This window comes from Pomacea canaliculata, linkage group LG10 (assembly GCF_003073045.1).
Source record: "Pomacea canaliculata isolate SZHN2017 linkage group LG10, ASM307304v1, whole genome shotgun sequence".
Classification (NCBI taxonomy): Eukaryota; Metazoa; Mollusca; class Gastropoda; order Architaenioglossa; family Ampullariidae; genus Pomacea; species Pomacea canaliculata.
Window position 1 is genome coordinate 17,272,071 of NC_037599.1, and position 10,433 is coordinate 17,282,503.

The 10,433-nt window shown below is 40.2% G+C and overlaps 1 protein-coding gene across 8 annotated transcripts in view; it reads right to left on the minus strand.

The window, feature by feature from the left end:
• Positions 1-9,337, minus strand: part of LOC112574562 (ras-related protein Rab-3) — a 34,049-nt gene extending 24,712 nt beyond the window's left edge. The window contains exons 1-3 of one of the 8 annotated variants that reach the window (XM_025255726.1): positions 8,799-9,044; positions 6,334-6,543; positions 5,983-6,096 (exon numbers count right to left, since the gene is read on the minus strand). In XM_025255726.1, the coding sequence (XP_025111511.1) occupies positions 5,983-6,006 (24 nt within the window). In that variant the 5' untranslated portion in view covers positions 6,007-6,096; positions 6,334-6,543; positions 8,799-9,044. Of the gene's footprint in view, positions 1-5,982; positions 6,097-6,329; positions 6,544-8,596; positions 8,614-8,798 lie in introns of those variants that run through there. The other 7 variants (XM_025255721.1, XM_025255720.1, XM_025255729.1 and 4 more) reach the window with 7 other exon arrangements.
• Positions 9,338-10,433: the final 1,096 nt, after the last annotated feature.

Sequence of the window (10,433 nt, forward strand, 5' to 3'; positions counted from 1 at the left end):
TGGAGAGTGGATGGGTGCAGGGGGGTAGGGAAAAGTCCTGCTCGCGCTCCCCATTCGATAAACGTGCCGTTTTTTCGCTCAACAGGCGAACGTATATACGAAAGTCACCGATGCTTGGCATTCCATCCGAACCTGCATGAGGATCTTCCACAGCTCTATGGAGAAACACAGTCTATACTCTCGCTACACATGCACTATTTTAAGTAAAAACCTTGTCGATTTATACCGAACCCCGAGTGCAAAACCCCACGACGAACAAAGGAACATGCACCTCTACGGCCGAACAACTGGAGATTTCAAGAAATGCAACTGTGAGTCTGCGCGCACGTGACACCGGTCACCACAGCACTCCGACCTCTAATCTCTCCCGGACCACTCGCACCAGTGCCCCTGCCTGCGTGCTAATCAACGGAAGAAATCCACGATCGCTGTAAAGCCTCGCTGTTTATCGTCAGTCTTCCACTGGCACGCTCGATCGCGCCTTTTGCCGGCGGTATGTTGAAACAAACCCGTTGGTTCTGGACCTGGCATTTCCGTGCTTCGCCCAATCCTCGAACCCCGGCCACAACAAACTTCCCCCACTCCCCTCTCCTCGTAGTCCCCAGGAAACTGTCCCATGGCTGCAAATTTATTCAGAAAGTTATCTGACATCATAATTTCTCTTGCTGACATTTCCTCATCCTATTTTCCATTCACTGTTGACTCATTACAGAGTAGAGCAGGCTGACGAAACGCAGGTCGTCGATTTCTGGCCGACACGCAAAACACAGAAAACAGGGGGTACCCTTGTGTTTGCCAGTGCGTGTCCCTCTACCAACCGGGGGAAGTGGAGGTAGAGAAGGAGTTTCTACAGTTACTCGGCGTGTATGTGCGCATGCAAAGACAGTCTCCACGCACGGGCGGACACCGCAATGATAACATTTACAGAAGACATAATCAAGCACGCTTGCATACATATGAAAGTTGGGCAAGGAAAGGATCGTGCTTGTCTTTATGTTAAAACTCGTCTTTATGTGCAGGAAATGTATTTTTTTTTAAACCCACTAATGAAGGCACGACTTAATGTTAATCTGTAAAGGATCGGACTCGCGCCTGGTATGGGCGTCACTTCTAAGTTCTTTTGCAGTGCAGTTTTTCCTCCGTTGAATCCGTGGTTGAATAGTGTCACATACACAAGGCGCGCTTCCGTTACCTCTCCACGAGGTTCTGCTGTATTCATCACCCTCTACCTCAATTGTCTCCATTAGCATACGTGCCGGGCCCTTTGGATACACCAGATCGAAGCAGGAAACCAGTGGGTGGACGCACCCTGGAAGCTGCATGGGCTCCTACTTAACCACAGCCTGGAGAGTTGGTCAGGCTGTAGGCTTATACTGCGATCACAACCATCACGGTATGCTTTCATGGTCTCAGTATGTGTTGTAAAAAGGGGCGAAGTGAAATGCTCGCTCGTCCAGTCTCAATCACTTCTAATGAACAAGACAAGCATTCGATTTCTTTTCATTTTGGGGAGTTATTTGTCATCACGCCATGACAACCGGGTTAGAGTTCATATTGAAAATCATAAACACTGCCTGACTCTCAGCTGGAGAAATACTAATTATCTAATGGTCATATTGTTTTAACACTTAACACACTGGGCTCTTCATGCGACTGCTGTTGTCATGTGACCTTTGATCACACATTAATGCAATAACAATCAGATTTATGCAATACATTGCCGGTCTCCTGTCAGTTATATGACAATGATGTCAGTTTCAAAATAACTGACTACTAGACAAATTATGAACCAGTTACAAAACACTGGTGATGTGCAGAAATTTGTACATTCTCTCTCTCACTCACACACACATATTAATATTTGTTTACTTGCATGATTATTATTAAATCACTAAGATAACTGATGCTTCTGTAATAATGATTTATCAGGACACATCTTTTGATGAAAAAAACTAGGAAGTATTTGCGAAAAAAAGAAAATCACCTGAAAAAAATAAGGACTAATTGTAAATTATAATTATTTTCTTCTTCCCACATGCACATTATCATACAGCAATGCACTAACGTTACTGGCCATCTGATGTTTTGTGTCAAGAGGTTGAAATTAATTCACTTTGAAAACCGTTTGTGACAGCGAACACAGCACTGATATTGAAAAGCCATTTTTATGCATTCTTAAGTTGATAAGCAGTGTCAGTCAGCAGCAATGCACACAGACAAAATAGGAATACAAAAGCCTTCATGGCTACTAACTATGCAACTGTGCCTTCCTGTTAACAACCAAGTTAATGTAACCAACCACGTTCCACAAGAAACTGAAAACCCATCTGTTTCTTTCAAGCCAGTCTTAAACTACCAAGAAACACTTCTGTCCATTTTTTACTTTTCCTGGTGTTTTATATATTTGTTCACTTTTTTGTTCTTCATTTGTTCTTTTTTCTGCGCAATGAGCATTCTTCGGAATGGATACCTGCGCATTACAAATCGACATCATCATCATCATCATATTAAGTAAATTTGTGAATTCTGCTAATGCACATTTATCAAACTTAACACACACTGAATCTTCAATACCCTATTTTAGAAGACAGCAGAACAACAGTTTTGACAACAGTCCTCTCCAAGCTGTTTTATGTGCAACAGCAACAGTAACAATGTCTAATTCTCCACAAATCTAAACTGAATTAAATTTACCAGTGAGCACATTTGATACATGTAGAATGAAAAACTCTTTTCTTTGGCATTCCAGAGATCATGCCTGTCAGACTTCATTCTGTGAATGAGAAGCTCAAATAAATGTTCCATAAAACTGCAGAGATCTACAGTGTAGCTTGTTCATGTGTCACCAATGAACAAAAGGTATGTGCCACAAAAGCTACTTTTTCAATCAATAAAGGTGTGTACACATTCCTCTCAGCAAAGCAATGTCAACACAATGAACAAACATCTGGCCTACAAGAAGCAGCCAGCAAACTCCAACACCTGTTACCTGTTACCTTGTTTCTGAATATGGCTGTTTGCCTTACTAGCTATTTATAATATGTTTGTTCTACCCTGGGCAAGCTCTCTAGATTAAGACTGTTACTGGCGACTTGCAATGATTGCACAAAATGATAAGTTCAGAATGAAGCCATAGCTCTATTAACAACAGACTAAATAAAATATTCTCTGTCCCTTCTGTGATTGCAAACATTGAGAAAAGAGTTTATCAGGCATCAGAAAAAATTCTGGCCATGAAGAGTCACTATTTGGCTAGTGGACACAACAGGTGAAATTAAAAGCAAGGCTCTCCCATAATGACCTTCAATCTACCTACCTCAGTACCTGACAACATGACTGCATGGTGAAGATAGAAGACATGGGGGCAGGTACATAGCTGTATGAGCTGGATGCACCTGGCCCCTGGAAGACACATGATGTAACTTGTTAACAATCTTCATGCTGAAGCACAGAGTTTACACCTAAATGTTGGAGCTTGAAGCTCTTGGAAGGCTTTTTGGGGTTTTCCTTTCTTGATTCAGACATTGGTTCCATCTAAGTGTGTGCTGATAGTAATGAGGTTCAATACTATTTGCAGCAATGCAAATCAAATCAAATATGAATAAGAATAAAACCCATACAAGATGTGATAGTAAACTAAAAAGATGGCATATCAGACTGTCTTCTAAAATTTGAAATATGCAATACTGTCCACTGCAGCCAGCCTTTATGAATATGGCCTGAAATTTTTACACACTGCAATGGCAGATTTGAAGAGCAAGACTCACTGATCTCATTGAACTTCTTTTATTATTGTGCTCCATGAAGACTGAAATGAACTAATAAAAAAGCAATAGGATTATATATTTCCTTTCAGGCATGAATTATATTCTTTTTCTGAACTTAAAATGCTGCTTAAGCTAGTTAAAAAAATAAACAAAAAGGACTTTGCATTTTCAAACCATAACATGCCACATTACGCACGTGCGAACGCACACACACTCAAAGGTTTTTATGCTGACCTATACAAACTGTAAGGTATGCACCAATTTTTGCTTTAAAGAAATAAATCTACTCTCTACCAGAAAGCAATTTACATATGAAAATACATGACATCAAAATAATCCATGCACAGAATAAGAATTCCCTTATACACCCTGCCGATAATTATTTACTTGTTCTAATAATTATTTAAAAATCGGACATTTTAAGTTTACTTGTTTTGATTATCTCTTGCTTTCAGTGACATGCACTCTTTACTGGACTGTAAATACCTTCGTTCAGATTTGTAAGCAGCTGGAAAACACCACCTTTAAAGAAGTCATCAAAGCTTATTTTTAGCCATGTACACAGCTTACTAAGTAAAACTACCAATTTATACCCTTTACGGATGTAAAACCATTGCCACCCTAAACAGATAAACCAGCTTCAGCACTACAGCATGGATGGCATAAAATGGTTGCCATATAGATAGTATGTTGTAAAAACATCAGAATATCCAGTAATCTGCCAAACATAAATGAACAAACATCATGACTGCATAATACTGTGAAAAAAGTAGCTGTCATTAACCCCAAATAGGCAGTGCAGATGCTTAAATCAATAGGTATGCATTTTATGGTGTAGATAATTTGGTGCAAAAGCTTCATTATTTATTCAGCATTATCTTCAACAATGTCATTCATTCAGCCAAACAACTAAGAACTATTAAACGGACATAAATTTTGAAACTAAAGGTTGTTTAATTAGGATAGGAAAGTTGGGTAAATATGGAAGTAATAAACAGAAGAAATGGCATCAGCTTAAACCACTTGAACAAAATTGTTCCTCTAAAGATCTGAAGACATATTTCACAACACAGTAAAACAAAATGTGGAAAATGGTGTTGGAAAACATTGATAAATAGCAAGAATATCTCAAATGACAGTTAATAAACCATAAACAAGCAACAAGGGAGACAATGAAGTACACGAGAAAAAAAATCTAAAAAAGATAAAATCCTATAATAAAGACCAAACACAAGTGGATATTGCAGAGAATCTCAAAGTCATACATGACCAAAAGTGAAAAATATAATATGCATGACAAAGTGAAAAAAAATGGAAGAGGGCCAAGAAGCATATAATGATCCATAGTTTGCAATATCTTGGCACAACAGAAGCTAGTGAAGCCAGAAATTACAGTTCCCCAACCCAAAAAACCTTAATAAATCAACTGCCTGCAATGTCTGTTAAAAAGACTGAAAATACATTTAAAAATGTATGACACTAAAATTAGTTGATGTAAACAAATCATTATACAGAAATACTCCAGTTACATATGAAGTAATGAAACCAACAAGAAATGCTCAGTACAGTGTATAACACCAGCAACTATACTTGGTAAGATTATCAATGTCTTCAAAAATTAAAATTTAAGGCACAAAACCTCCCAATAGCCATAAAATGTAACTGCAGTTCCAATAATAAAAAAGATGTTCAGTTATTTCAGGAAAGACTGCATACATGAACCAGTAGCAGAACATGACAGAATGTACTATTCTGAAGCTATATAATTACTTATCACAGTGAGTACATCCAAAGGAATCATTTGACTATAGGTTAAACTCACAGGAAAATATGACGAAAATATTGCAACAACAAAGTGTCTGTGGAAAATATGATTATAAAAGCTATCCTTTTTCAAAGGTTTCAAACAGCATGCTCATTTTGGGAGATGCAAGAAAATGCCACAGGAAAAGGCAAATGTGTCCCAGTGTGCAAAGCTCTGAAGGGACAGAATACAATGCTATACAGAAAGCTTTACGTGTGTAACAGGAAACATAGATAACAATGGTGCACACATCTAAGATTGTATGTATGCACATATTAAAAAAATGGAAAAAGAAAGTCAAAAAATCCCACAAAACAGGATTTTCAAGCATGCTAGGAGTAGAAGAAATAGTCAAAGCAAACAAAGTATTTGACAGCATGCTTGGCACTCAAGCTAAAGTCAGCCTGGTACCTGTACTAGTCCGTCCTGGCGCATTCCTCAATGCTATGCACTGTAATGTACTGTACACCAAGCTCAGTGCAGTCACAGCAGGCAGGAGCACGAGGAGCAGGCAAATATTGTACCCTGCACGTGTGAGAGGCCAAAATGCAAATGCAGAGAGCAATCTAGATGGCTCTGGCCAAGGCGCAGGTTACAACAGGACAGTGCCAAGTGTGAAGGACCTTATTGTGATCAAGAAGGCAGACAGATGATTGGGAGGCAAATGTGAGCAACAGGGGTAGTGGGAGAATACTTAGAAAGGACAAAGTATGAGTTGTGTTGCTACCAGACTATTATTGTTACAATTTGAAACGTACTTACGATATAGATCTCAGTCCTGTCACAGCAACTGTCTTGATAGGAAGAATTTATAAAATACACTTCTGGATGACTGGTTTGTGTGTATTAATAGAGAAGCTCATGGAAGGTGGAGATGAAGACTGTGTGGATCTTCTCTGGTAACAAAGATCTGCTTACCCAGGGACTGCTGAAAACCAATGTAGGAAGGTTAGCTTGATGGTGCAGTGATATCTGAAACCATACATTTTAAGATGGTCAAGAATGCCTTTTTATTTTTTTTTTTTTGGGGGGGGGGGGTAGTGCTTTAAAAAACTTAACATTATACATGTGTGACTGAACAGAATTCCACTTTCCCAAACCCTCTTTCATACTATCGATGCCTACATTAATCTCAATATTCACTGGCAATATAAATATATACTGACATATGCATATGTTCAAACACTACAGAAGTTACTTTTGTGCTTTGCTGTTCAACATGACCCACTCTATATTAAATGATAACACATAGAAAGCTTTACAAATATACATATTTTATATTAACAGTGGTGATTGCAAGTGACTAAAACTTTTGATTAAAAATTTTGTCTGGATGATGCAAAGAAAATGTTCAAAGGAATAGAATCAGGATGTCCTGGCCTTCCTAAATCCCAGTACTTTTCCAGATATGACTGGAAAGTTGTTCTGTATTTCCATGACCTTCCTAGACTTAACAAATTATGTATGAACACTGTATTTATGGTATCTGCTAACATTATGGAGATGATTTCATAGCCGTGTTGTTAGTTCTCTCAAGAAGCAGAAGATTGTTGGTTGAAGGCTTGTCTGGGCCTATTACTAGAAAACTTCCTAGCCCCCTTGCCTACCAAACATATGGGTAAATGGAATGACGGGTTGGTTCTGCTTTCCACCTGCTGTGTCCTATTACCACGTTCATGGCCCCATTGGATAATAGGTTATGATATCCTTTTCCTTTTACTAACATTACATGTCAACATTACTTATAGTATTTATGGTATATATTATAAGTAGAATTCTTCTGCTCAAGACGTAAAAAAATTTTCATTCTAAAAGAAATGAAAAAAAAAACCAAAATGAGTGAAAATGGAGGTGGGATTGCCCATATCATTAACAACTAGAAAATGATTAATACCATGGATAAAGGAAGAATCAAAACTTCAATCAGATACAGAGGTGTAGTCTCATTTATCTAAAGAGAAGAGTTTGCAAAGACCAAAGGAAAAAAGAAGGACAATAATGGAGGCACCTTACTTCTTAAGAAGCATTGTGATCATAAGTAGACGGTAATGTGTAAGTACACTTAACTTCTAAGTTACCACAGTGCTAAAAAGTAGTACTGATGCATAAACTAATTGGTTGCATCATCGACAACAGTGAACGAATTTTCAATTTTCCTTTCTTTTTTTGTATTTTTTGTGGTGAAAGGAAACGAAATAAAAAAATATGACATTAGGTATAAAGGAAATGAAAAACGTTGTGGTGATAAAACAAAACAGAAGCTTTTGATATAGAAAGAACTGAATGAGAATTGCATACTTTTAATTCCAAAACATCTTTTAACTGCAAAAAAACATACTTTTGATCAGGCTAAAGCCTAATTAAGTTCTTTTTTGAAACTGCATGCAGCATTTAATAATTCACAAGCATAATTTTTAACAGGTTTACTCTCTTACAAACTAATATAAATGGAACATGTGCAAATGACCATGCAACAGTTAACGATTTCCACTAAAACAAATTCAGGGATTTCAAGTACTGCAGAATAACATTCATTCTTATTCGGTGTACCTTACCCTTCCCCCTATTCACACACACACCGAATCAACCTACGTGGGAGCGATGACAACTGATAACTGCCGAGATCGAACTCTTTTTATTTTATGAGCCTGCGATCCGCTTCTATTTCTACAAGTCTTTGATGGCTGTGTGGGGCCAGAAGCAATGTTCCTTTCTTATTCATAAACACGAACTCGCAACCCCCCGAACACTGAAGCTCGCTATGCGAAAGGCGAGATCGTCTGCTTGGGTAGCCCCCGACCACTCCATCAATGCTGCAGACCTTGCACTAACCGCACTGAATGACTGCTCAACCCAAACTGTCACCGCCATTTCAAAAATGTCTGAGATACGCGAATAATAATCAGGTAAACATCTGAACAACATTGTTATCAATATTAAACGGATCATTGAAGTTATTTCAGTGAAAACGACAGATGGTCATAAACTACAGCCTACAGCCTGTCGCTGTTCTGCGTACACTAACCATCGGTAACACGAGCAGACGCAGCGTAGGAACAGTGTGTCGTGCTAGTTCTCTAGATATTCTAGTCGTTCGAACTGCAACAAATCTTTTCCTAGCTAAGTCATACATATTTTAATATTGTTTGTACAAAGGAAAGACGCACGACGACAGTAATGCATGTAACCGTATCGACATGAAGCGCTGGGTGCGATCGCCATCTTACCTTTGCTGCCAGTGGAGATCGATGCAACCAAATGCCCGGATGCTATCAGCGCGACGGTTGGAGGTTCTAGCGAGGACCGGGGCCTGTACACACCAGACACCGCACCGCAATAATATTACAGACAGGGTGTATAGGCAAGGAGAGGACGACTCGAATGGCAGAGGAGTTGTCAAACTTCTTGCTTTGCAACATCAAACACGCAACATTCCACTATCGTTACGGTCGCGCGCACCCCAATGGTGTTTATTTCTGAACTCGCTGCTCACCCCATCCATGCTATGCGATCTGGGTGTGGATCAGTGGGTGAGCGTAAAGATCTACGCCATATATAATCATTGGTGAGCATGCATTGTGAAGATGAATGAAGGGTCCGAAGAAATCGAGAGGAGTTGGACATGTATGAATGGCAGTAGAGATATGTACACGTCATACAACTCCCCTTTAGTGTGTCAGTGTGATCTTTACCTTTGGGATAGGAGTGTACATATCCCCCGTATAGTCTCTTTTATTATTGTTGTTCACCATCTATGTATGGCAGTAGAGATGTGTACACGTAACGCAACCTCCCCTATACAGTGGCGTAGGAAGATGTTCGGCGTTGGGGGGGGCAAACTCCCTGTTGACAGTGAACGGCGTTCGCACTCGCACATTACGTAAAAAAGGATGGGGGGGGGGTACTGCACGCACGCACGTACACAGTGGTAGCATCACAACACGCTGCTTTATTGTTAAAGGCAAAGCAGCATTAAATAAGAAAAAAAAAAACAAATTAAAGAATGACTCCCCGGCTACCAAACATTATACCTAAAAAAGAAAACACCAAACCCCCGTGACAGCAACGATCAACATTCCAGCTCTGCACATATACACCAGCGCGCACACACCTATGCACACATGCGCGCATGCACAGGCTGCGCAGTCACACTCGGTCACACACCGTACACGTCTGCATACTGGGCAGGGTAGCCATCGGGTGGAAAAACAAAGGTAAAGATTAATTAAGCCTACTCACCCAACGGCTCGTGACACGCGTTGTTCTATCTCAAAACAAACGCGGGGACGCCAGTTCCAGCGACAGTCCACACAGCACGTGGCAAACCCCCGACTACTCTCGAGACGGGCACAGGTCTCTCCGCCCCGCCGTCTTCCCAGTCCACATATACCTGTGTGGCAGGTTTCTATAGGCTTCAAGAAACCTCCAGAACCTTTCCCTACCCACAGGGCCCAGCGTCCGCGAGATAATACACGTTACAAAGAGGCACAGCCCTATACCTGAACTTGGTGTCCGCACACCCTGGGAAAATAGCCCCATCCACCCCAAAGAGAACCAAAGAGACCAGAGAGGAAGGGACGCAAGGCTACCCTATAATTAAGGGCCATAAACTGGCCAGACCACCGTGGCCAGGGGACGAAACTAGGTGGAATGGCCTCAGGGCCATCCCCTTCCTCGCTACCCGACGGTGCTGAGCAGCGATGCGACACGTTCTATGGCCATCTACCAAAACACGGACACATATATACAAACCAAACAGTATAACACAGATAACTTATGTTGAGTACCAGCCACAGTCGTTGATGATAAAAGAGTGCCCTTGTGTAGTTTTAGAAATGTTACTTATGCACTTCCCCTGAGTC